This window comes from Panthera leo, chromosome E2 (assembly GCF_018350215.1).
Source record: "Panthera leo isolate Ple1 chromosome E2, P.leo_Ple1_pat1.1, whole genome shotgun sequence".
NCBI classification, from domain to species: domain Eukaryota; kingdom Metazoa; phylum Chordata; class Mammalia; order Carnivora; family Felidae; genus Panthera; species Panthera leo.
Window position 1 is genome coordinate 11,053,143 of NC_056693.1, and position 26,556 is coordinate 11,079,698.

Consider the following 26,556-nt stretch of genomic DNA (forward strand, 5'->3'; position numbering starts at 1 on the left):
AAGGAGAATCACGGACAGACGGGGAGGGGGGCGGGCACACACACAGACACTGGGACAGAGACCCTAGTGGAGAGCTGGGCCTGGCACTGCTGGGGGAGACGCGGGGTCGGCGGGGGGTTGAAGATCGGGAAGCGCGAAGGGGAGGGCGGAGGGGGGGGGGACGGGCGGGGGAGGGGGCTGGGGAAAGCCCGAGGGAGGAGGAGAAGGAGGGAGGAACTTCCCAAAGTTGCAAAACATGGCTACCTTGCCTGCGGAGCCGAGCGCGGGGCCGGCGGCTGGGGGGGAGGCGGTGGCGGCGGCGGCGACCGAAGAAGAGGAGGAGGAAGCGCGCCAGCTCCTGCAGACTTTGCAGGCGGCCGAGGGTGAGGCGGCGGCCGCAGCCGGGGCCGGGGCGGGCGAAGCGGCGGCGGGAGCGGAGGGCCCGGGATCCCCGGGCGTCCCCGGGTCGCCCCCCGAGGCCGCTGCCGAGCCGCCCACGGGCCTCCGCTTCTCGCCCGAGCAGGTGGCGTGCGTTTGCGAGGCGCTGCTACAGGCGGGCCACGCCGGCCGCTTGAGCCGCTTCCTGGGCGCACTGCCCCCGGCCGAGCGCCTACGTGGCAGCGATCCGGTGCTGCGCGCTCGGGCCCTGGTGGCCTTCCAGCGAGGCGAGTACGCCGAGCTCTACCGGCTGCTCGAGAGCCGCCCCTTCCCCGCCGCCCACCACGCCTTTCTGCAGGACCTCTACCTGCGCGCGCGCTACCACGAGGCCGAGCGAGCCCGCGGCCGCGCGCTGGGCGCAGTGGACAAGTACCGTCTGCGCAAGAAGTTCCCGCTGCCCAAGACCATATGGGACGGCGAGGAGACCGTCTACTGCTTCAAGGAGCGCTCCCGCGCCGCGCTTAAGGCCTGCTATCGCGGCAACCGCTACCCTACGCCGGACGAGAAGCGCCGCCTGGCCACGCTCACCGGCCTCTCGCTCACGCAGGTCAGCAACTGGTTCAAGAACCGGCGACAGCGCGATCGGACCGGGGGCGGCGGCGCGCCCTGCAAGAGGTGAGGGGACCCGGGCGGCGCAAGTCCCGCTTTCCCGGGGACGTGCTACCCACCAACCCCCTCTCCCCCATACCCGCGCCGAGCTCCTGGGGACACCTCCTGCACACACCTTCAGGCGCTCCCCGCCCCCCAGCGCAGGGAATACGTGTGGACGGAACTGGCACACGCCCCGGGCCCTCTCCCCGACCTCACTTCTGTCGCGTAGGCTGGGAGACCTCTTCCCTCTGCTCCATTCGGAGCTCCATCCCGAATCCCATCCATGTTCTTGGCCAGGGGGAGGCAGTGAAGAAAACGGGGGGACTGCGGAAAGGGGGGCGGGCCTTTGTCCGTCCATCCCGCGTGGGGGCACCTTTCACGCCCGCGGGCCGCCGGGCCTTTCCCTGACCGAGGCTCTTCCTCACCCCCCCACCCCCCTGTGTGCCCAAACAGCGTGGTCCGTCGTCTGTCTTTGTTGTGAAACGTGAACCTTCCCCAGCTCCGGTTTCCCTGTAACCCAAGCCCTTCCCCTCCCACCCCTCGCGCCGGCCTCTCTCCCTTCTCTGACGCCCCGGGGGTGGGGGGAAGGCACCGGGAACTGAGCGGGCGGCTGCCTCTCCACTCTCCGAAGACGCTGGGCTGCTTGCGGCCTGACCCAGGGGACTTCGGGCAGCCCAGTGCTCAGCCTCTGGGGCCCCGAGGCCAAGGGGCTGGGAGAGGAGGGCCTCCTCCCTCCGATGTGGCCAGCTTCGGCTCTTATGAAGAGGTATCAATGCTGGACTTGGAAACGCTCTGTCTCAGGGGGCCTTGGGTGGTCTGACTGAGGAGGTTTTATGACCTCCTGAAATTGGCCACGGAAGTTTGGGCCGGGGAAAGGTGGGGAGGCAGTGGTGGGCCTGTGCTCCTGCAGGGCAGCTTGCTGGCCGATGCGGAAGCTCAGGCGTGGAGGACCACAACTCACGATCCTTTCTCTGGCCAGCGAGTCTGACGGGAACCCCACGACTGAGGACGAGTCCAGCCGCAGTCCCGAGGACCTGGACAGGGGCGTGGCTCCAGTGGCATCTGAGGCCCCCGCCCAGGGCTCCATATTTCTGGCGGGGGCCGCCCCTCCAGCACCGTGCCCTGCCTCCTCTTCCATCCTGGTGAATGGGAGCTTCCTGGCTGCAGGCAGCTCCCCAGCCGTGCTCCTCAATGGGAGCCCCGTCATCATCAATAGCCTGGCCCTGGGGGAGGCCTCCAGCCTGGGCCCCCTGCTGCTCACCGGGGGCGGTGGCGCTCCTCCACCACCACCGCCCCCGCAGCCCAGTCCCCAGGGGGCCAGTGAGGGCAAGACCTCCCTGGTCCTGGACCCTCAGACCGGGGAGGTTCGACTAGAGGAGGCTCAGCCCGAGGCCCCGGAGACCAAGGAGGCCCAGGGGGCTGCTTCGGTGCCGGCTGGAGAAGAGGCTCCGGGGCCTCTGCCCCAAGTGGTGCCCGGCCCCCCGCCGGCCGCCACCTTTCCTCTGCCCCCGGGACCGGTGCCTTCTGTAGCTGCTCCCCAAGTGGTGCCGCTTTCCCCACCCCCTGGGTACCCCGCAGGCCTGGGCCCCACCTCCCCGCTGTTGAACTTGCCCCAGGTGGTACCCACCTCACAGGTGGTGACCCTGCCCCAGGCTGTGGGGCCACTGCAACTGTTAGCCGCCGGGCCGGGCAGTCCCGTGAAGGTGGCGGCTGCCGCGGGCCCTACCAACGTGCACCTGATAAACTCCGGCGTGGGCGTGACCGCCCTGCAGCTGCCCTCGGCTGCGGCCCCAGGTACCTCCTGCCTGGCTGGGGCCTGGGTGGTGGCTGGGCTGGCCGAGAGTGCTGGCGGTGGGCTTCTGGGAGGTGGGGCAGCCTGTCCCTGGCGGTGTGTGCCAGAACCCTCCCGACGCCTGGCCCACCTCTCGTCCCCACAGGAAACTTTCTCCTGGCCAACCCCGTGTCTGGCAGCCCCATCGTGACAGGCGTGGCCGTGCAACAGGGCAAGATCATCCTCACCGCCACCTTCCCCACGAGCATGCTGGTCTCCCAGGTCCTGCCACCTGCCCCCAGCCTGGCCCTGCCCCTGAAGCCAGACGCAGCCATCTCGGTGCCCGAGGGAGCCCTCCCAGTGGCGCCCAGCCCTGCCCTCCCGGAGGTCCACGCCCTCGGCCCGCTCTCTGCACATCAGCCGCCACAGCCGCCACCCGCCCCTGCCGCCACCACTGCCGCCAGCCTGCCCTTCCCTGCGGACTCCTCCGGCCTCCTGCCGGGCTTCCCGGCGCCCCCGCCGGAAGGGCTCATGCTGTCGCCCGCAGCTATGCCCATCTGGCCGGCAGGCCTGGAACTGAGTGCAGGCACAGAAGGGCTGCTAGAAGCAGAGAAGGGGCTGGGGACGCAGGCTCCCCACACCGTGCTGAGGCTGCCGGACCCTGACCCTGAAGGACTGCTCCTGGGGTCCACGGGGGGGGGAGAAGTTGACGAGGGGCTGGAAGCCGAGACCAAGGTTCTGACCCAGCTACAGTCGGTGCCTGTGGAAGACCCCCTGGAACTGTAACCCGGCCGGGCCTCATCGCCTCTCCTGACAATGGTGCTCAAGGTCCAGGACAGCCCCAGACGAGGGGATCGCTCGGACATGACCCCTGGGAGCTGAAGATCCCACACACTACGTATCCCTGGGCCCCTTAACCTCTCCACGCCCTGGAGGTGCCGGGGGCTCCCCACTGTCTGCTCCTGCCCAGGGACACCGTCCTCTGGATTGGAGGCCTCCTCTGTTACAGCCCTCTCCTTGCTCTGTGTCCCCAGTGTATGGGGAGCTTTGGGGGTCCTGACTCCGGGGCTGTGCCCCCCTCAACCCAGTACTAGCTGTGAGCTGAAAGTCCTGCCACGTGGCTGGATTTCCAGCCCCCTTGAGCCCTCTCCCTATCACTCCCTAAAACACTATTAATAGGTCCACTGACATCCAGCGTTCCCGGAACCACTTGGAGGGTGGAGGACAGGCAGTCCGCGCCCCAGACCACCAGCCCCTCCCAGCTGGGCCCTTCCTGCTGAAAAGGGAGGCAGGTGTGGGGAGGCCTGGGTGAGGCTCCTCCAGGACTAGAGGCCGCCTGATCACGTCCAGCCCCAGACCAAAGATCCCCTCACCCTGGGGCAACCCTGACCCCTGTGTCTAGTTTGTATCATAAATCTTTATTTTTCTAGGACATGTTATGCCTCCGTTTCAATCAAAATAAAGTTAACAGACAACTAGAACCTCCAGGGGTGTGGGTTCCCTTCTAAATTACTTGCTCAAAGGAAAAGCTGAACTCTAAAAAGCCCCACCTGAGCTTCTGGCTTTCTCACTGTTGCTCCCTGGTGAGGACGGGGGTGGGGGGGGGCGGGCGGGGGGGAGTTTAGCTCCGTGGTGCTGCTTGGGAAGGTGTGGGCAGGGTGTTTCTCAAACTGCAGGCCTCGGGGCCTCTAGATCCTGCAGAAGGAGCACCTCCCACCCAGCGTTGAGGAAGCCAGGGGGCCAAAGGAGCCTCCCTTGTCTTTCTTGCCGGTAACAAGGGTTCCACTTACTTTATTTTGTGGAGAACAATAAATAGTCTATAAATAGAACAGGGGAGGGAGGTGTGGGGTGAGGCAAGAATGAACGGGGTTGAAACCATTGGATTCTGGGGTGGGCAAAGGAAGGGCAGGGCGAGACCCTCCGTGTAGACTTTACCTTACTGCATTTCATTCAGGGCTTCCTCCCACCCTGCAGCTCCCAGGATATACTGGCTAGAAAGGGGGTGAGGGAAGGGCAGTGGACTGCGGGCAGGCACAGTTCAGGCCGCCCTAGTACGAGGAGGCAAACTCATAAAGCATCAGGGTCAATAAATACGTCCCCTCCCAGCCGCACAGGAACTGGCCAAGGGACCTGCTCGAGGAGGGTTGAGGCCCAGGAGGGGACAACTGCTTTGTCCTGGCCTCCTCATTGCAAACCATCCATAGCTGCGGGAGCTGTGAGATGGGCGGGGGAGGGGAGGAGAGGAGAGGAGAGGCGAAGCAGGGTTACCCTCTCAGTTGTGAGGGGGCAGCAGAGAAGCCAGATCTGAGGAAGAGCGGGCCTTCTCAGCCAGCAGCTGGTAGAAGGGCTTGGGGGTCCCCCAGTCTTCGTCGTCGCTGCTGGAGCTGTCCTGCTTCACGATCCGGTTGTGCTGGAGGCTGAACCTGCGCGCTTTGACGCTGGGGGAGAGGAGGCAGATCTGTCATTCCTTCCCTGTTCCCCGTCCCACCTCCCCGGGCCCAGAGCCTGGCTGAGGGGGGAGACGGGAGCCTTGTTTGGCCCCATCAGGCCAACCTCTGGGCCTCCAAGTCCAGGTCTGTGCGATGGAAAGAGTCAAGGGCTCTTCGCTGGAGCCTCAGACTCCCATGAGGTGTTAAAAACCGTGCACAGACATGTCATGTGTTTCAGGGGCCAGTGAGAAAGGGGCAGGTGACAGCTCTGATGTTAGACAGGAGAGGGTGGCAGAGAGGGGGAGGCAGGGAGGAGGCCTAGTGACAGGGCGATAAGAGTCAGCTTCCTGCTCTGAGAAGCTCCCTGTGGCAACAAGGGCAGAAGGGGGTCCACAGCCCGCTATTTGCCCTTCTAAGCTGCGAGGTAGGGCCCCTCTCTACCCATCACCCCCTAACACGTTCCTAGGCATTTGCAACACCCAACTCTTGCACCCCAGTCAGCTCCAGCCTGCCTCCGATACCATGAAGCTGGAGGCTCTGGGAAACAGAGCAGCAGTAGGGAGCAGGGAGGGCCCTCGGCTCCGGGCAGGGGCTCCTCACCAGTATGGTCTGCGCTCCTGCTGGGTCATCACCCGCCACAGTTGGGCCAGCTCCTTGGTGGCAGCCGTGGATGCGGTCCCAGGGCAGGCTCTGGGACAGGAGGGAGGAGGTCAGGAGAGGCCTTCGGGGGAGCCCGTGAAGGAGGTTTCCCTGCCCTCTCAGGGTCCTGGCTTTCCCATCCGCGTTGGCCTGAAAAGCCTCAGAACACACCCTCTGGGGCTCAGTTGTCAGAAAAGGGAGTGGGACTGAATGGTTGTTGGGAAGGGGACACCGTGTCTTGGGACGTGCGGAGGACCTGTATCTGCTGCTCCGGTACCAGCACCTGGATCTTCCTGTCAGGGCACCGTCTCCCCGTTGTGGATCGGGGGGCCTCCCCACCCTCCGCTGTCAGGGCTGGGTGACTGATCTAGCAGGTGAGCCCCGAGAACTTTTGCCGGAAACATTAGAAACAAGGAGCTCTCCTCCCACCAGGTTGCTTGGTGTGACCCTGCACTGACCCCACCCTGAGTGCTGAAGGACAAAGCCAACCCAGAGGAGCCAAGTAGGAGATGGGGACAAAACTTCCAGACAGCAACGTCTGAGCCCTAGGCCCAGCGGCACCTGAAGCAATCGCGTTCTCCCCTTCCGTCAGGTTATATAAGCCAATTGTCTTTTTCTTTAAGTGTGAGTCGGGTTTCACTGCTTATAATTCGCAGGCCTTGACCAAGGCAGTGGGACCCAGTTAGATGCTGGGGGGGCAGGGCGGGGGGTGGGGAGTCTGGCCGAGGAAGGGTCACTGGGTCCTTTCTGGAAGGGGCAAATGTGTCAGACAGCAGGGACGACGCACTCTGGGGGCAGGGGGCGGGTGGACAGTGCAGGTCAGGCCCCACCCAGGGCCCCAAAGGACCCCCACCCACCGGATGTACTGTTTCCGGTTCATCCTGCAGAACATGATGAAGCCATTGACACACTTTTTCTTCATCTGGGTAGGGCAGGGGGGTTTCTTGTTCTCCTTGGGCTTCGCCTGGCCCCTGCCCACCTGGCCCTTGCCCGCCCGGCCCTTCCTGGCCTTTCTCCCGGCAGAGGGCTGGGTCGCGGCCCGCCTGGTGGGGGTCCATGTGTAGTCTCTGTCCTCATCGCTGGAGGACTGCAGGCGCTCGGGGTCGGCCTCATCGTCCTGGGCAGGGGACAGGGAGGTGAGAGTGGGCCAGAGACATGGGACCGACCCCTCCGATGGCTGTCCCCCCTTCACCTCTAGCTGCCTCCACACCGACTCTTCGTCCGTGTTCTCAGAGCTGGAGCTGGACGGCGCATTGCTGTTCTCGCTCAGCGACAGGTAGCAGTGGTCCAGCGAGACAGAGGACTGGCACAGGCTGTGGGAGTCGGGGGGGTCCTTGGGAGCCTCAGAGGGTGTCTCCTGGGGAGTGAGGGAGAAAGACGGGAGATGTGGGGGAGACCGCAGTGTCCCAGCTCAAATTTAAGACTCCCTGGTCCAAACACCTCCTGGACATGTAGGCAAATGTTCCCAAGTTCCCACAGCAGGTCAGAGAGGGGCTGGGTGGGGCTCAGGTCCTCCGGGGCAATAGCTCTCGACGCCATCAATTCAGCAGCCGTTGTGTCCTGGGCAAGGCGTAGCTTCTCCGAGCATCAGGCTTGCCCACAGAATGGCGGTCACTACACGTGCCTCACAGGGCCGAGAAGCACCCACCACAGTGCCCGGCGCTTACTAGGAGCTCCGCCAAAGGTGTCTATGCTGTGATTCAGTTACTCGCTGAGGCAGGGGGCCGCCTCCCACACGAAGGAACACTTATCTGGGGACCAGCTGGGTGAGTGGAGGGCCTTGGGGCCTGGTGTGTGTGTGGGGGGTCCTCTTTCCAGCTGAAGATTCCTGAGCTCAGTCTGCCGTTTTTAGTTTCCTCATCTGTTGAATGCGGGTCACAAGAGACCCCACCTCACAGAGCAATTGTAAAATTACGTGGGGTCTCTTATGGGCACCTGGCAGCTTTTAGCTCTTATCCTTTGTGTCTAGTTTATTCCAAATGCCCAGCACGGAGTGGGGTGCCTGGTGGCCAGCAGTGAATGTTCAAAGGATAAGGACGGACAGACGAGGGCACAGACGGTAGATGAATCTCTGGAAAGACGAGGAGAAGGGTGAGCAGGTGGATGGTGAGTGGGTGGGGGAAGGCGGCTTAACGGTAGAGGAGACGGAGGAGTAAACGAAACAGGTGAGTGACACGTGCGGAAAGAAGGATGGACGTGTCTGCGGACAGATGCCTACCTTGTTCTGTGGCACCCCAAGCAAGCCATCGGGGAGTGGAGACTCAGGATCTAGGAACACTTCTTCAAACAGACCTGTCAGGGAGGGAGACCAGGGCGGGGGCTGGAATGGAAATGCCTCCCTCGCAGGGCCGGCCGGAGAGCCTCAGTGCCCTTCTCTAGATTTCTGTTCTGGGATCTCCTGTCCCAGGTCCAAATCCAGCTCGCAGGCCAGCTCCCCTGGGGCACCTCCAACCTGAGCCGAGTGAGTGGGTCCCCACCGCAGGCTCCTGGAGCCTTCTCCTCACCACACTGGCCTGGGCTGCTTCCCCACGAGGCTGTGGGCTTCTCGAGGCAGGGCCTGGATGGGATTCACCCCTGGGACCCAGTTCTGCCGAGCACAGGACAGCACACTTGGTGGGCATCACCGTATGTTTTCTTTCTTTCTTTTTTTTCTTTCAAGTAGGCTTCGACACCCAGCGTGGAGCCCAATGTGGGGCCTGAACTCCCAACCCTGAGATCAAGACCTGAGCTGAGATCAAAAGTCAGACACTTCACCAGCTGAGCCACCCAGGCGGCCCTCACTGAATGTTTTCTGAATGAACCAAGCGTCACATCTAGCCCTGGGCGCTCACCTTGCATCAGGTACTCAGTACCGTCCTCCAGGATCTGTTCTGGCAGCGTGTTTCCTGGGGAGCTGAAGAGGGAGGGGCTGAGCCCGAGGATCTCACTCGGGTGGCCTGTCACAGCCCAGCTGTTAACCTGGGGAGGCCCCAAGGCCAGCGAGCTCCCTGAAAAGGAAGCATCAGGCTTGAGGATGTGTCAGCCCCGCACAGCAGCTGGCTTCGAGGAGGTGGTGCTGGGCACTGGGAAAGGTGACTCTGCCGATCGCTCACTTGGAGCGCTTGGGAGAGGAAATTAAGAGACAAGATGCCCGGCATGATGCTGTGGATGGCCAAATCCGAAACCATCAATATCTGGTGTGCCAAATATGATAGATTGATTGTAGCTCCCCGGAGCTCTGCGTTAAGAAAGATTCTGAGGCAGTCTCTGGGCTCAACAGAAAGAATGATGGTTGATTACTAACGTCTGCCATAGCAACCGATGGCTCAGCGATAGCAGGTAAGCTTACGTGGCCCTGCCCGCAGCAGCAGTCCTGGTCTCCTCCCCGCCAGTAGGCCTCAGGAGGAAACGACCAAGGACGGCCCCCACACTAGCCTACAGGGAGGACAGACAGATCCAGTCACCATGGGGGCTGCCCTCTGGGGTCCAGGCAGGAAGCCAAGGGTCAGCATCTGGGGACTCCTTGTCCACTTCCTCGCTGGAATCGTAGAACACCATCTTCTGTCTGCAAGAGGTAGAATTCAAGAGGCAGACCCGGAGCCCTGGGCTGGGAGCTGCATGTGACCTGGGGCGAGCCGTTTCTCCCTGGGGCGTCTTGGTGTCACCCACTGTGATTGAAGATGGGGGTCGCTTTGTGCTGGCTGCTGGGGGGGGGGGCGGGGCGGGCCGGAAGCTTAATCAGCTGAGGCGCCTGCCCTCAAGGGGCTTCAGATTGTGAGGAGAGGCAGGTGTCATGGGGTGCTGGTGACACAGGGGGCAGGGCCGTGATGGGTGGCGTTCCAGGAGGACAGAGAAGGTGGACAAGGCAGGAGGGAGGACCACACTGAGGTCAGCCGGAAGGGTGGAGGCTTTCTAGGGGGATGAGGGAAACAGGCTTGCCGGGAAGAGGGATCAGAGGGTGAAAAGCCCAGAGGCGGCAAGAGTGTGGCTCCTGTGGAGTGCCACATATTTCGTGGTGTTAAGGGTAAGATTCATGGGCGAGGGGCAACAGAGAGGGCTGGCAGGATGAACCAGGGCCGGGGAAGTTCTATCTGGCTCTTCCCCATGGGCACTGAGGGAGGCCTTAAAGCCATGAGCTGATGTGACCACAGTCTGTGGTTAGAGAAGTCAGTCAGGCAACTAGGGAGGACGGGCTGGAAGGGGTGAGGCAGGAGGCAGGGAGGCTGGTGAGGGGCTGCAGCCCTGGTCCGGCAGACCGGAAGCAGGGCCCTCCTTGGAGCCTCAACCGCCTGCACCAAGCTAGGCCCACAGAGGTACTCTCTCCACAGATACCAGCGAGGATGTAAATCAACCTCGCTTCTCACTGCCCCTCAGCCATTCCAGACCACACACCTCAGCCTCCCCCACTCAGAGCCCTTGGGGTTCCCTTACCTGGGACAGGGCTGTGTCCTGTTGAGAAAATGGATCCCCTCGGCCCCTTGTTGGGCCTTGAAGGCAAGGTAGGGCCCATTACCCTGGGCACTGACTCTGCAACAGCAGCCTACGGGGGCAAGTCGGGATGCTTACTCCTGTGACTGGAACACCTCCTGGGACTCACAGACACAGGGATGCAGAGGTGCCGGGGCCTGCTACAGCCTCTCCCGCCCAGATCCTAGCAAGACCTCAGGCTGCGGGGCCTCTGCGTGAGGCTCCAGGACAACCCGAATGACCCCTGGGTTTCTGGAACCCTACCTCTTTCTCAGAAGCTGGAAGGGAGCTAAAATCCTGAAGTGGAATAGTGTCAATGAAAATGACGATAGCAAAGACAAGGACAGAGTGCTTACCGTGCCAGCGAGGTTTTAGACATTTTACGTGGCAGTCGGCAGCCCTGGGCTGAAAGGCGCCATTTTTACAAGCCTTTCACAGTTAAGTGAACAGAGGGGATAGAACAGCTCAGGGCCTTGCCTTCCAAGCACCCCTTTCTCGCCTGGCTCCCTGCTGGGTGTGTGTCTGCAACTTTTCAACCTGGCACACAGACCAGAGTCACGAGAGCGACCGCCTGCCCTCCCCCAGTTCTGTGACCCACAGCCTCACATGAGGGCCACACTGAGGCTGTCCCACAACAGAGCCTGAGAAGAAAAGAGAACAGGGAAAGAGGCCTGAGACAGCGTCTCTCTTGTGCACCATGGAGTCCCCAGCTACTGGGACCGGACTCAGGACATTGCTGGTACCTGACAAGCAGTGTATAAATAACCGGCTAAGATAACAGTGAGGAAGGAGACCAACTTGAGATGTCACAGTGGATGCTGTTCTCAGCCATGTCCAGCAACGTCAGCCGGGATCTTCCTCCCTTTCTGTCATCTTGAGGCAGGGCCGATGCAGCTTTGGGGTGATTGCTGGAGGTGGTGCATCTTGAAGGAGTGGTGGTCCTCCCCACATTTCCTCCTTGCTGCTCTGGGGATGGGGTTACCCACTTCTCGGGCTTGTCCAGGGCCAGGCAGCGGCGAGGCTTCTGGGCCCGGGTCTGGCGTTCTGGGGGAGCAGAGAGACAGGCGTCAGAGGGGGCCAGAATATGGCTCAGATGGGGGGCTATCTTTGCTCTGGGTCCCACAACCTATTCAAAGCTTTGCCCAGGTAAGCCTGGGCCTCAGTTGGAGATCAGCTCAACGTAGGCTCCCTTCCCCTGCCCACACGTTAGAATCATCTTGTGAGGTCTGGAAAAATACTGATGCCCAGGTTCCACCCCAGACCACTGGAATTTGAATTTCAGGGTATGAGGCGCAGAGATAGGCATTTTTTTTTTTAAGTTTATTTATTTACTTAAAGAGAGTGAGAAAGCACGAGTAAGGGAGGGGCAGAGAGAGAGAATCCCAACCAGGCTCTGCATTGTCAACACAGAGCCTGATGTGGGGATCAAACTCACGAACCAGGAGATCATGACCTGAGCCCAAACTAAGAGTCTGACCTTTAACTGACTGAGCCACCCAGGAGCCCCAGGGACAGGCATTGGGCTTTTTTTTTTCTTTTTTTTTTTTTTTTTGAGAGAGAGAGAGGGCACAAGTAAGTGAGTGGTGGAGAGAGAGAGAGGGAAAGCTAGAGCGAGAATCCTATGTGGGGAAGAGAGAGAGAAGCGGGGCTCACCTGAAGCGGGGCACGAGCTCACCCGAAGTAGGGCTTGAACTCACAAACTGTGAGATCATGACCTGAGCTGAAGTTAGATGCTTAACCAACTGAGCCACCCAGGTGCCCCAGGGATAAGCATTTTTAAAAGTACCCTGGATGATTCAATTAGATATGCAGCCGAGACTGGAAATCATTGTTTAGGTACAAGTCCCATTTTAAAAACATGTAAACTGAGGCATGTGGAGGGGAAGGGACACATAGCGAGTCAGTAGCAAGGCTGAGGCCAGCCCTAGGATGCTTGCTTTCCACACTTGGGTCTTTCCATCACCCCGCGCTCCCTGATGTCCTGGCCCAGGATGCATGACTGGGTGTAAAGACTACGTGCTAACAGCAGCTTCCACTCACTGAGCGCTGACCATGTGCCTCTCCACTCAGCATTGCTCGAGGGGTGTGTACACAGGCTCATCCTTAACACCACCCAGTGGCAGGTACTACAATTTCCAGACCGGGAAGCTGAGGCTCGGAGGAGGAAAGTAACCGCTCCAGGGGCTGGGAGTTGAACCAGGTGGGTCTGTCTCACTGTAAAGCCTGGTCAGGGGCTCTGGGTTGCTGCCTGGGCCTCCCCGGAGTAAGAACGGCTCTGGGGAAGGAGCTCTGCTCCCAGTGACCTGGCTTCCTGTCTAGCCTCACTTGTACCTGACGATCCGGTCAGTTTCTTCTTCCGAGGTTTCCGGCAGCCTCCCTGGAGACGGGACTTCCTCCAGTGTGGGGAGCGCGAAGGGGTGGAGCGTCTCAGCTTTGCTGGGCCCACGGCCGGGTTCCGAACCAGCCCTGCACAGGACGGAGAAAGAGTCAGGTCGGGTGGCCCCAACCGGCTGACTTTACAAGTGCGGAAACTGAGCTCCTGGGAAGAGATCGGATGGATGGCTGTGAGGCTGCACATCCAGGCAGTAGAGGTACAGGGCGAGAAGTCAGGTGTCCCCAGGGCCATCCTGGGCCTCTGCCAAGAGGGAAGACAGGCTCAGCGCTTCCCAAATGCTTCCCCGTAGGCCTCATCCCCAACCAATGCCTCCTCCTACCTTCCTCAGGGCAGTGAAGACTCCGCTGCCCACCCTGGCTTGCCTGGGGCCTATCAGGCCTCTCAACTGTCCTTTGTTAGCATCTCCCAAATGTACCACTTCTGTCTACAGCCTCACCCTCAGTGCTAGCTCGGTCTGTCCGGTCATCCTGTCCAGATCACTCCTAAAGGCCTCTTCGCTGACCTCCCTGACTCCAGTTTCTCATTTAATACCCAATCCCACACACTAGATGTCAGGCTCGTCTTCCAAAAAAAAAAAAAAAAAAATCTGATCCTGGCTTTCCCTGGCTCAAAGCCCTTCAGGGTCTTGGACCCTCACCTCACCTCCTCTCACTGTGGCCCGTGGATTTTTTATGCCGGAAACAAGGACGGCACCCGGCACACGGGGAACAAGCGGCTTGTTCCAGGCACCGTGTGACACTTTCTATGTGTATTAACTCACTTAAGCCTCATGACGAACACAGGAAGGAAGTACAGGTGGCCCCTGAACAAGTAGGGTTAGGGGCGCCCATCCCCCTGCGCTAGAACTTCACTACTAATAGCCTATTGCCGACCAGAAGCCTGACCAATAACATAAACAGTTGACTCACATATATTTTGCATATTATATGTGTTATCTACTGAACTCTTACCACAAAGTGAACTAGAGAAAAGAAAATGTTAAAAAACCGTAAGGAAGAGAAAATACCATTTACAGTTCCGTACGATATTTCTCCCGAAGTGCCTGTGTAGAGGTGAGTCCATGCGGTTCAAACCCATGTTAGTCCAGGCTCAACTGTGCTAGTATTTTGCAGCCGTGGAAACTGAGGCATTGAGAGGCTGAGGTCCCGAGACCTGTGTCCGCGTCAGGATCCGGTTCAAGAACCTCGCGCGTCATCTTGATGTTACGCGGTCCCTCCAAGCGTGCCCGCTGCTGGCCTGTCCCAGACCTTCCACAGGTGTCTCCTCATACACGCCCATTGCTGCTTCTGCCTGGTGGGGTCCCCCTGCCCCTATCCTCCAAGGCCCAGTCGCAAGGCCCCTCTCCGCCACAGTCTTCCCAGATGCCCCTAAGTTCACAGCATCACACGCATCTCTCTGTCTCTGTCCCCTCGGCCAGGCTCTAAGAGGCCGGAGGGCCTGGACTCATCTAAGTCACTCACTCGGTGCCCCCGACGGCAGCACAGCTCTTGGTCTGTGGCAGGCATTGGGAGATGGGGACTGAACTTACTTACCCCCAAGTCCGCCTTCCCCATTGGCGGTGTGGAATTTGAGCAAGGCCTTGGCCACATCGATGTTTTTCTGGAGGTACTGAATGTAGTGCAGGACGTGCAGGAGAATCTCCTTCTGCCCTCAAAAGAAAGACAAGGCTGAGCACCAGAGTGGGGTCCCACGACAGTGTGAGGCTACTGGGGACCAGAGACAGAAAGGCTCTGGGACCGCGTTCCCCACCCCAACAATTCCTCCACTGGCAGAGGTGCTCCTATTCTGCTGTTTAGTCCTTGCTGCCGCTCAGGGAGACTTCTGTTACAGCTAAGGAAACTGAGGCTCAGAGTGCTAACGCTAAGGTGAAAGAGAGGAAGTGGCAGTGCTGGGATCTGAACCCGGGTCTGCCTGCCTCCTGGCCCAGTTTTTCAACACACACCATCTGGCTTTCCACCCCTGACCCTTCGCGTATGCTGTATTCTCTACCTGCAAAGCCCCCCTCCCCCCTCCCCACAGACCCCTGCTCTGGCTTCTCCACCTTTGAGCCTTACTTAGCACAGTGGTCTCCCCTTCCAGAAACTTTCCACCTCCCTGACCCCTCTCACCCAGGCTGGGTCAGATGTCCCTCCTCAGCATTCTTGTAATACCCTGGGCCTGTTTTATAATTACCTGTTTATGCGTTATTTTCTCTCATTGACCTTGAACTAGTTGAGGGTAGAGATTGTAGCTAAGCGATTCCTGTATCCCTCACTCACAGAATAAAGAGGTAGCTTAGCCAGTGTTCGCTGAAGATTGACCTCCCCCGTAGCACTGAGCATGATGCCTTCTGCCCAGCAGGCATCAGCCAGCCAGCCAGCCAGCCACCAAGTACTGACTAAGTTGGTATTGGAGGCACGAAGCTCAAACAGACCACTACCCACTGAGGGCCAGGTATGCAGGGGTGAACCAACACACTTCTGTTTACCTTCCTGGAATTTATAATCTAGGGAGGGCAGTGGGCCTCAATAAACTCAGAAATGATGCAAAATTACCAACCGTGTGATAAGCATTCCGAATAAGAGTGTAACAAGAGATTCTGAAAGTGGACTTGAGTGTCTGAAAAAGCATTTAAACGGAGACCTGAAGAATGACAGGGGTTTGCCTGGGGAAGAGGAGAGGGAAGAATGCCAGCAAGTATTTCTTGGATTGAACTGATCCCTAGAATAACAACAAAACCATTAGCAATAATCCTCCAAACCCTAGATCAGGAAACACGATCCCACAAAGGGAAATGTGTGAAACCATTCCAGAAGATATAACACCGATGGTCGCTGAAATGATCTGACCTGATCCACGGAAGGAAGCTGTAATCTAACTAAGGAATATGTGTGACACAGGCAGGAGACTATGTATTACTTTGGAAGGACCTGGGCCCCATGTGCCACTTCCTGGCTGGGTATTGGGAGCAGGCCACGTTACCTCTTTGTGCCTCAGTTTTCTCATCTGTGCAGTGGGAATGAGGATATTCACATAGGCTCCGAGGATCATCGTTAGGACTGAATAAACTAGTGTGTGTGAAACTGCCCAGCACAGAGCCTGATACACTTTGGGTGAGAACACTTTCATCAGGTTCTCAAAGGATTAAGTGAGGACCTTTTCTAACTTTGAGAACCGAACTGTGGGTTTCTCAAGATCAGGTACGGTATCTCCAACACCAGGCTTGGCACGCGATTGGCACTCACTAAGCTAAAATGTTTATGAACTATAAAGTAATATGTAATGTTTTTTATTACTGGTATCATTTTTTAGTGTTTATTTCTGAGGGGGGGGGAGGGGCAGAGAGCGAGAGACACACAGAATCCAAGGCAGGCTCCAGGCTCTGAGCTGTCAGCACAGAGCCTGACGGGCTCGAACTCACAAACCGTGAGATCATGACCTAAGCCGAAGTTGGATGCTCGACCGACTGAGCCACCCAGGCGCCCCATACTGGTATTGTTTTTATGCAGAAGGCAATTGGGCATCAATTCAGACTCCAAGACCAAAGGCTCAGTGATCAATACTTCAGGAAGGTTAGTATGGGGACTACCAGCAGAGGTTCAAATCCCGGAGACCTTCTGAAGGGAAGATAGATGGTCCTGTAACATTCTCAACTCAGGGAATTCAGGCACTCACTCATCTACTCGTTCTTTCATTCAACAAACACCTATGGAGCACTGAATGACAGAACCGTTGAGGAGGTGAGCCTTTGGAATGCCACAAACCTGACTCTCTCTCTCTGCTATTAACCAGCTGTGTCCTTGACCCCTCTGTGCTTCAGAGGGGTGAGTTCCGCCAATGGGGAACTCATGCTGGGAACTCTGTGAGTTCCCAGAGGATGGGTCCCAAGTTTCTTTGCCTCCCCTTGTTGAGACGAGAACAGCTTCTGACATCCAACCGTCTTTCCACAACCAGCTGATGAATGAACGAATGACAGGATGGAATGAGAGGAACGAGAGCGAGAAAGCATCACACCAGGCCTTCCAGATCTTTGAGTCCCTTATTAAGTTGCTCCCAGTGGCGGGAGCAAGGTGTCAGCTCAGCACTGCATACTTTTATTGAGGAGCCACTGTGGACGCCCAGAGAAGCCTTATCTATCTCCACCTTGCGGAGGAGATGCCCACAGGACACAAAACAAGGGACTCGCAGAGAGGGAACCGACATTTGGTCGTGACTATTATGTCATTTTGGCCTCACAGTATTGCTGGGTAGTAGATGTTATTGTTTCTTGTTTTACAGCTGAGAAGCATGATGCTGGAGAGGCTGACAAGCTGAGCGCCCGGCCCAGAGTCCTATCGTTTGGGGGCTGAAGGGCTCAAACCCATGGCTGTTTGAGTCCCAAAGTGATGACCTTTACCAGGCTCTTTGCCGATTTTCCCCTCCCAGGTCCCCCTGCCTCCTTTGCAAAAACAGACCCCACCCCTGCCACCACCCGTCTTCTGGTCATGGGATCACAGAAATGCCCCATCGAGGGCGCCGTCCCTGAAAGGGCCTGTCGAGGGGTCCCAGCATGAGGGAGGCTAAGCTGGTTACTGATATTTTCAGATCTGCCTCCCACGTCCGCCTCCTCTCCCTCGGTCCCCATACCTTGGTGAGCTTCTTGGTACCCTTCTTCAGGGCCATGGGTAGCAGCAGTGCCAGCTCCTGCAGTTTGCTGGTGTGGTTTTTCCTTTGCCTCCTGTTTTGGGCCAAGAGCCGGTTTGGGTTAGGACAGCCAAAATGGAAATTGGCCCCTGACCCCCAAACCACTGGTCTCAGGGTTCCCCTTCTCAGAGAAGCTCCCCGCCCCTGACACCCCAGACAGAATCCTCACCCCCTCGGTCATCAAATCTCACCCGTTCCCCTTGCAATCCCTTCTCTCCACCCCCAGCCCCTGGCCTGGTCCACATGTTGACATTCCCCTAGCTCTCCCGGCCTCCTGTCTGGCCTCCTCCAGCCCATACTGTCTCCTAGAGTCAGGGTGATCTTTCTGAAAACCAGATCTGCCCACGGTTTTCTCATCGGTGCAGTGGGAATGAGGAGATCCATTCAGGCTCAGAGGATCATCAATAGGACTGAATAAATCAGTGTGCGTGAAGCCGCCCAGCACAGAGCCCGATATGTTACTTGACTAATAAGTGTTTCAAATCTCTCAACGCCATCCTATTATTAAAGGTCAAGTTTAAACTCTGAACACAGCTTTTATAATGCCCCTCAAGGCTGGGGCGCCTGGGTGGCTTGGTCGGTTGAGCGTCCGACTTCAGCTCAGGTCATGATCTCACGGTCCGTGAGTTCGAGCCCCGCGTCGGGCTCTGTGCTGACGGCTCAGAGCCTGGAGCCTGTTTCAGATTCTGTGTCTCCCTCTCTCTCTGCCCCTCCCCCGTTCATGCTCTGTCTCTCTCTGTCTCAAAAATAAATAAACATTAAAAGAAAAAAATAATGCCCCTCAAGGCCTGGCTCTGCTGACCATCCTGGTCTCATCTCTTACTTTCTTTGGTTCTCCCCCATCAAGTGACTCTAACTCCACGGGACAGGTGGGATACCTCTGCTAAGGTCCCTCAGCCCCATGCTCATGCACTTCTCTGGGCCCTGCTCTGAGCTGAGAGCTGGTGGAGGGGGGAACCACTGTATCTCTAGCATCTAGAACAGGGTCTGGCACGTCGTGGGAACTCGGCACATCTTTGCTAGATAAATAAATAAGGGCATGGCAGAAGCTGACTCCTGGGGGGATGCAGAACTTCCAGGATCTAATCCCTGAATCCATAATTCATCACATATCCCTGTATACACACCTCCACCCCAATCTTGACAGATGGAGACACAAAGACAATGGAGCCTCTCTCCCAAATTACACACCATTGCCACCACTCCCATGACTCCTTTTGAATGCCCAGATCCCCCCCGTTTCCACCCATCTTTGTCTCACCTTCCTTGGGGCTCAGTTCAATTGCCACCTGCCCCAGGCAGCCCCTGGCGACCACCCTTGCCTTCCTCCTTTGCTCTGAATGGCCACAGCACTTTGTCACCTGCAGCATGGCCACGCCCAAAACACTCCCTTGATTACAGCCAGATGTTTAGTTCCTACTCACACATCCACAAACTAACACCTCCTCCTTTTCAGGCCCCGCGCTGGACACCACGGAAGGTGAGAGAAATCATGGTCATTGCCCTCGAGGAGATGGGGGAGTAGTGTGGGACACACACTTATCTCCCTAACCAAACTCTGGAGCTCTAAAGGATCTTTCTCACTCATTCACTTAGCAATTACTTATTGGGCACCTACTATGTGCCAGGAATGGTGATAGGTGATAGGGATAAACGTATATAAACAAAGGGACGCCTGGGTGGCTCAGTTGGTTAAGCATCTGACTGCAGCTCAGGTCATGATCTCATGGTTCGTGGGTTCAAGCCCCACATCGGGACCTATGTTGACAGTGCGGAGCCTGCTGGGGATTCTCTCTCTCTGCCCCTCCCCTGCTCTCTCTCTCTCTCAAAATAAGTAAGCTTTATTTAAAAAGTATAAAAAACAAAATACAGCTCCTTCTAGAGCCCACAGTACACTCAGGGATAAAGGCATTAATCAAACTGTCACACAAACAAACATAAAATTCCAACTGGGACCAGAAACAGCTATAAAACTTACTGGGGTGGAGAGCCTTGCAGATGAAAATGTGGGGCCCCTTTTTCAAAAATTAAGAATTTCTACATGGTGAGAGCAGAGCATCAAACCAAGAATCAGGCTCTGCCAAGCACAACTGCATGAGTTGCACACCCATGAAGTTGGCCCTGATGGAGACAAAGACACCTGCTTGGTGTTAGGAGAACTTGTAACAGGTGTCTTTGATCTAATCGGAGGTTTTCCCTGAGGAAGTTAACCTGGCCAAAACCTGTGCTGAAGGATGAGTGGAGATGGGTAGGTGAAGAGAGAACAAGAACCTTTCAGATAGAGGGAACATGTGCAAAGGCCCTGTGGCACGAGGAAGCATGGAGAACTCAAAGGAAGTAAAGCTGCCAGTGTCCTGGCCCACAGAAAGCAAGGGGTCTTGTGGGGTGACACAAGGCTAGAGAAGATAGGGGCCAGATGAGGCAGGGTCTCAGAGGCTCATGGTGCAGAAGAGTTTTGCCCTTATCTGAAGACCAACAGGAAGCCATAAAAGGGCCTTACACAGGGGATGATATCATTAGTGTACCCTCTCAAAACTGCTATGAAATAGAAGACTATGCATATTAGTCAACTGAATGGAGGAATAAAAGAAAAACAAATCTCTGGTCTCAAGTTACTTCCTGGTAGAAACCACAACTTTGAGGGGCTAGGGTGTTAGCGTTCTATCCTTGGAGGAAAACTGGGTTAGGCTGACCTCTAAAGTCCTGTCGGGCCCTGATATTTACTTTTTGCATACCACTTTCCTTCTGTTCTAGAGGAGCCCCTGGAAGCCCCAGCGAGAAGCAAGGAAGGAAAGCAAGGAAGAAAAAAAGTGTCCAGGCCTATTTAAGTTCAAGGTGTTATTTGACCATGTCTGGGAAAAAGAGTTTCATTTCAACTGTATGTAGTCCCTGGGTGTTTACTCAGGGTTTTGCAAAGCACCGAGAGAGCCTTCTGTGTGCAAACACAGAAGTTCCAGGAAAAAAATTTACAGGGAGAAAAAGGATGACTAGGCATCACAAAATCTTGGCATCTCATGGGCAGTAGTCCTGAATAGGTGTAACCTGGGGTCTGCCCCCAGGGGCCTCTGGGCTCCGGGCACTTCCTCCCATGGCTGCCTCTTTCCTTACTGGATGGTTTGGGTTTCAGACAAACTCTTTCCTCATAGTGTCTATAATTTTCACCCGCTAATTCCAGCTCTGCCCTCTGGGGCTTCAGGAACCGGCCAGCTGCAGCCACATGGGTCCTTTTTCCGTTTCTCTAAACCGCCAAGTTTCTCTCTGCCTTAGGGCTTTTACTATTCCTCCACCTGGAATGTTCTTTTGCCCTAATTGTTGTATGGCTGGTGTGTTCAGCACCTAGCTTAAATATGACCCCCTCTGAGAGGCCTTTTCTGACCAACTGATCGAACTAAACACATTCTTTGTCACCTCCCCATATCATTTATCAGAACCTGAAATCTTTCTTTATTATAAATACCACAGGGCAGGGATTTTGGTCTTTTTTATTAATTGTTATATCCCACACTGACTTATCCATTAGGTACAGTAAGTACAGTACATAAATCTGGTGCCGCTTTTAAGGGCTCATGAAAATATTTTCTTTTTTCTTTGGAGATTTTGTTTTTTAAGTAATTTCTACACCCAGTATAGGGCTTGAGCTCAAAACCCTGAGTTCAAATGTTGCATGCTCCCCTGAGTGAGCCAGTCAAACACCCTAAAAATGTTTTAATTTCTTTTAAAATCGATACTGATGTTGTTGTAAACTATATTTAAAATATGTTTTTGGGGGCGCCTGGGTGGCTCAGTCGGTTAAGCATCCAACTTTGACTCAGGTCATGATCTCTCAGTCTGTAAGTTTGAGACCCGTGTCAGGCTCTGTGCTGACAGCTCAGAGCCTGGAGCCTGCTTTGAATTCTGTTTCCCTCTCTCTCTCAAAAGTAAATAAAACATTAAAATTTTTAAGGGGCGCCTGGGTGGCTCAGTCGGTTGAGTGTCCGACTTCGGCTCAGGTCATGATCTCACGGTCCGTGAGTTCGAGCGCTGTGTTGGGCTCTGTGCTGACAGCTTGGAGCCTGGAGCCTGCTTTGGATTCCGTGTCTCCCTTTCTCTCTTCCTCTCCTCCACTCGTGCTCCATGTCTCTCTCAAAAATACATAAACATTAAATAAAAAAAAGTTTTAATACAAAACTTCTTAAAAATTAAAAAAATTTTAAATACATTTTTAATGGAGGAAGGGGTTCAAGAAGGCAAATGGCCTAGGGCCTATGAAAGTCATGTGTTGCCCTGACTATATCCCAGCTCCTAGAATAATGACCAGCACTAAGTAAGTGTTCAACAAAAAATTATTGAATTTATGGATGTTCCTTCTGTCTTCTGATGGCCTCAGCCTTTGAAATGGCAAATGACTCTATTTCTTGGGTTTCCTCTTCCCTGAGCTAATCAGGCTAAACCCTCCCTAGTTCTTTTATTTTAAGGGAGCTGGAAGAGCCAGTCCAAATATCTCATATTAGATATAGGAAAACTAAGACCCAGATCCTAATGTGCAGACATTTAAGAGTAAGAGCTGCCCCAAAGTGGGACAAAGCAGGGGGCAGTGCCCGGAGGCAGCATAATAGTTCGTTATAAGCTCCAGCTTTTGAATAAGACAGATCTAGATGGAAATCCCAGCTCTGTCACTTGCTGTGTGACTTTGGAAAAATTTTTGATCTGACGCTGTTTTAAACTAATTTATAAAATGGAGGTGGCTAGAAAATTTTATCTTGTCTGGAGGGTGTTGAGCATAACACCTGGCACATTGAGAGTGCTCACAAAATGTTCGAGATAGAAGGTGAATGGTCATTTGTCAGAATTTTCTAGGGAGAAAGGATGCTGAAGGAGGGGGTGGAAGGTTGGCAAACCTGTTGGTTTTGGTTGATGAACATTTAATCCCCCTTGTCTGGTAATAATTTCCTTTGGAACCACCCCTCCTCCACTCTCAGTCTATGTGGCCCAGAAAGGTCAAACCCAACCTCCCCCTCCACTCGGCAGCATAGAACTAAGGTCCAGCTAAGAAGAGTCACGGTGATTGGTTCGGGATTGGGGTCCTAACCCAGCTTTGGCCAATCGGAATCAAGGGTCCTGGAAAGAGACTCCCTGCTGGGGTTGTCAGGCTGGCAGGATGTGGTTCTGGAGCTTCTGGAAGCCATCCTGCCTTCACAAAGAGACAGCCTGCTTAAGAAGGGAGCCAACAGAGGGCAACAGCAGAGGCAAGCGAGGCAGGTTCCTTGCCTGGACCCAGCCAAGCCGGATGCCCCTGAATTTTTAGTTTAAAGGACCCAATGAGGAACCAATGACCCTTTTATGCTTAAGCTGGTTTCAGCAGGTTTCCCGTTAATTGCAACTAAGAGTCTTTATTAATACAATGACCAACACCCTCCCCCCATCTAGAAAGGGGGAAAAGGGAATACATTGTTGGTGACCTCTGGGATTCCAGGAGGAATGGGCAGCAGGAAAGGCATTCTTCATTTTCTTCATAGTGCTCCTTCTGAGCACAGAACCTAAGTCAAGAACCTGAACAAAGCAGATGCTGAATTTTAGAGTTAATAAATGAATGGAGAGATGGATGGACAGTAAGTCATTTGGGGAGACAATGGGGATAAGATGAGCTGTGGCTCTCTTTTCTTTAGCCAGGCTTTGGAGGGAAGGAGAAACCGACCCAACCCTCAATCTGCTGTGAAAATCCCCTCTATGAGATTCCTGGCCCTTGATAAGTGTTTGCCGGATGAATGAATACAGGAAAAAAAGAAAGGGAGGAGGGCGTTTAAGAAACTCAGAAGGTCAAAGCCTGCAAGGGCCTCAGAGATGATCTTTGGCAACCACCTGAGAGTTCTTTCATCTTGAAAATGGCGGTAATATTCGCCCATACTCCCTTCTGCAGTCGTAAGGATTAAAGAATATCATACAAACAAAGGGCTTAGGGGAGAGTCTGACAAACAGTAAACGCTCAGTAAACATTATCGTCATTATTCAACGAGAGTGGCCGAAGCTGTAAGGGAGATAGGGTAGAGCCCTTACCTCTCACTGGGACCCAGGGGACTGGCTCTGGGCCATTCAGGGGAACACAAGTGTCTACTGGAATGCCACATCTGCAAAGAGGGAAAAAAAGAAAGAATTATTAGTGACCTCTGGGATTCCAGGAGGAATGGCTAGCAAGGTGGGCAGCCTTCATTTCCCCCAAGTTGTTCCTTTGAGCACTCAGACAGCCCAAGGGTCCCCGACCCCCCACAAATATGGGCCCAGAGACCAAAGTCAAACCCCTGAACTCTCAACCGAAGTCCCTGAATCCCAAACTGTAAATTTGGGCCAAGTCGTGATCTGTACCTAAAACTAAACACACATTCCCACACTTTAACTTCAGAACTTCTGTCTTAATAGTGACACGTCACACGGCCAGGCCTGCAACCTGGCTTGAGCTCTCTAAACGGTGAGGTTAAGATGCAAAAACCATGACCTGAAACTCTCAAAGTGAAGATCTAAAACCCCCAGAGATGCCCTCCCAAACCTAAAAACCCTCAACAGTAATACTGAGATACTCTAGACCCCCGAACTGGCTACTTCTGATCTCCAAATACGACCCCAATCCCAGTCCGGTTGAGATCACAGACCACAAACCTTAACAGAGAACCCAAACCCTCAAATAAGAAACCCAAAAGCCCCCAGAGCAAACCAGAGTCTCCCACGGTGACGTTGGATCCAAACACAAAGACCTCCAGACCCCAGAACTATCCTTTCAGACCTTCAAATTGTGACCCCCCCCCCAACCCTACAATGGAGATCTCACAGGTGAGTCCCCAAACTGACGCCCCGTACTCAGCGTGGGGACTCCAGGCCCCGAAATTTAAGCCTCAAAGTCCCAAATGGTGACTTCAGCCCCGAAATCTCACACCTCCTACTCCACACTGGGATGCTAGATCCCTAAATCCAATGCAAGGCTTCGAACCTCCCATATCAGGCCCCGGGGGCCCCAAGTGATACCCTGGAACTCAAAATCTCCCCAGGATCTCCCGATCCCAACAGGAAAGCTTCCAGTCACAAAGCCCCCACACCTTCAGACTCCAATACTAGTCACTCCCAGATACAAAGCCGGAGATCCCAGGTCCCGGATCCCTATCCGACAGCCCCGACACTCTTCAGGGTCTTCGGTATCTCAAACCTGAGCCTGGACCCCCAAACCTCGGCCCAACCTCAAACCCAGCACCCCCCCGCTCTGCGGCCCGTGGCCTGCCTTGCTCTGAGCACCCGGGCACGTCCGCCTTCCTGTCCCCCTGCACCGCCGGGAGGGAGGCCACGACCACAGAGCGCAGCTCCTGAGCGGACCCCAGGCTCCCCACTTCTGGAGGGCGAGTTCCCCTCGGCCTCCAGCACCCGCCTCAGGACGTGCAAAATGGCGCGAGGCCCCCCCTTGTGGTTTCACGCCAGCTCCACGCTCAGGAGCCCGATCGGACAGCGTCCGGCGCGCCTCCTGGGAGGCGGGCTGCGCCCGCGAGCCTCAGGCCGGCCTCGGCCACCGCGCTCCCCACCCGGGCTTGGGGTGGCCGCGAACCCCCTTAGCTCGAGGCTCCCGGGCGAGGCCCGTGGAGGGGAGCAAGAGCGAGCTCCTGAGGCCAGGCCACGCCCCCGCCGGTTCCCGCCAAGGTGTGCGGGGCACGAGACTGCAGAGGCGAAACGGCAGGGTGCGAGGGGCCGTGCGCAAGCGCGCCTGGGGACGGGCCCGGTCTTCCAGCGCCCGCGGGAGCTTCGCCTCGCGCCTCCAGACAAGGCCCCTGCCGGTGCGCGCCAAAGGGCCAACCAATCAACGCTCAGGCAGCTGCCCGCCTCCCCGCCCCCGTCTGGCCTCGCCCCCTCAGCTGATTCCTGAGGTCCAGGACCCCGGGATCCCGAGGAGGCGGAGTCTCCCCAACCGCCGACTCTCAGGAGCAGAGAAGGATCTGGCCAGGGTCCTTTCCGGCCTTCATTCCACCTTTTCCCTTCGGCGCATAGCTGAGGAAGGCCTGCTCGGTGCCAAGGATCGTGCTGGAGGCTGGGAATTTCGCTGCGGTCCTCCCCGCGCAGTCGGGAAGCTCACAGCCCTTGAGACTCTAGTGAAGCAGTGGCTGCGTTAAAGAGCGATAAATTGAGAAAAGATGCAAAGAGGAGGGTCGTTGGAATTGGCCTTCGGGAGCAGGTCCCCTCGCGAAGGTGTATGCTCCTTGATAGAGCAAACTGTCTTTTAGAAAGCTCTTTCTGATGGCCCGTGAGGATGGACTGGAAAAGAAGCTTAAGGGAAAGTGATGTAACGACCAAGTGGAGAGACTTGGAGACCCTGGCGTCCAACACATTTCAGTTCAAATCACTTTCTTGCTGTATCGCCATGGAGAAGGGTTTTAATTTCTTTTTGCCTTAACTTTCACGAAGTTGGACTACTACTTGGGTTGTCTGGGGGCGCCTGGGTGGCCCAGTCGGTGAAGCCTCCGACCTCAGCTCAGGTCAAGATCTCCTGGTCTGAGAGTTAGTTCCAGCCTGCGTTGGGCTCTGTGTGGACAGCTCGGAGCCTGGAGCCTGCTTCCGATTGTGTATCTCCCTCTGTCTCGGCCCCTTCCCCGCTTGCACTCTCTCTCTCTCTCTCTCTCTCTCTCTCTCTCTCTCTCTCTCAAAAATAAATAAACATTAAAAAAAAAATACTTGGGTTGTCTGCAGGGTGTCTGGCACATGGTTAGTATGCAATACATATTTACACAAGACTTATTTACACTGTTCTGGGCGCTTGAAGGAGATACAAAGGTGCCTGTCCTCGTGGAGCTTCTAGGATGTTGACTAGTTCCTAGTTCGTGGGGCTTTCCTCCCTTCTAACACTTAATGTTATCATTTGTAAATTAGGAGGTGGTGGTAAGAAAATCAGGAGGCGGTGGTGGCGATGGAAAAATGTCTGAGAAAGTAGAGGGCACTGTTAATTATTATGTTAATTAGTATAACTAAACGTGCTCTTTCCCAACTCTCCACCCCTCACAAACGTCTCTTGGCAATTTGCTCAATTTCTTCCAAAGGGCCCCGGGCCAAAATGGAGGAGCCTGGACTCCATCTCCCAGAGCGCCTGGCGGGGCGCTCTCTGCGCCTGCGCCGCAAAGTGCCCTCGCCGCCTCCTGGGAGTTAGAGTCGATCTTCTCCCCAGCCCGCCCAGTTTGCTTCCTTTCTCCACCTCCAAGCTTGAT

At 56.0% G+C, this 26,556-nt stretch overlaps 2 protein-coding genes across 4 annotated transcripts; one reads left to right on the forward strand and one right to left on the reverse strand.

Annotated features, from left to right (window-relative positions):
- Positions 1 to 174: 174 nt before the first annotated feature.
- Positions 175 to 4,331, forward strand: SIX5 (SIX homeobox 5). Its single transcript, XM_042918437.1, has 3 exons — positions 175 to 1,032; positions 1,988 to 2,802; positions 2,946 to 4,331. The coding sequence occupies exons 1-3, from the start codon at positions 236 to 238 to the stop codon at positions 3,563 to 3,565; spliced, it is 2,232 nt and encodes a 743-aa protein (XP_042774371.1). The 5' UTR covers positions 175 to 235; the 3' UTR covers positions 3,566 to 4,331.
- A 108-nt stretch (positions 4,332 to 4,439) lies between these two features.
- MEIOSIN (meiosis initiator) lies at positions 4,440 to 24,907 on the reverse strand. Of its 3 annotated transcripts, none has more exons than XM_042920493.1 (14): positions 24,594 to 24,907; positions 23,384 to 23,454; positions 17,294 to 17,384; positions 14,221 to 14,332; positions 12,625 to 12,759; positions 11,092 to 11,337; positions 10,258 to 10,366; positions 9,291 to 9,391; positions 8,679 to 8,834; positions 8,066 to 8,139; positions 7,040 to 7,204; positions 6,705 to 6,964; positions 5,809 to 5,898; positions 4,440 to 5,217 (listed from the first exon to the last, which is right to left on the reverse strand). In XM_042920493.1, exons 2-14 carry the CDS (start codon positions 23,452 to 23,454, stop codon positions 5,052 to 5,054), a joined length of 1,776 nt encoding a protein of 591 aa, XP_042776427.1. In that variant the 5' UTR covers positions 24,594 to 24,907; the 3' UTR covers positions 4,440 to 5,051. The 3 variants fall into 3 exon arrangements, with proteins under 3 accessions (XP_042776427.1, XP_042776428.1, XP_042776429.1); XM_042920494.1 differs by lacking the exon at positions 24,594 to 24,907 and adding an exon at positions 22,789 to 22,879 and having other exon boundaries at positions 23,384 to 23,437; XM_042920495.1 differs by lacking the exons at positions 9,291 to 9,391; positions 10,258 to 10,366.
- Positions 24,908 to 26,556: the final 1,649 nt, after the last annotated feature.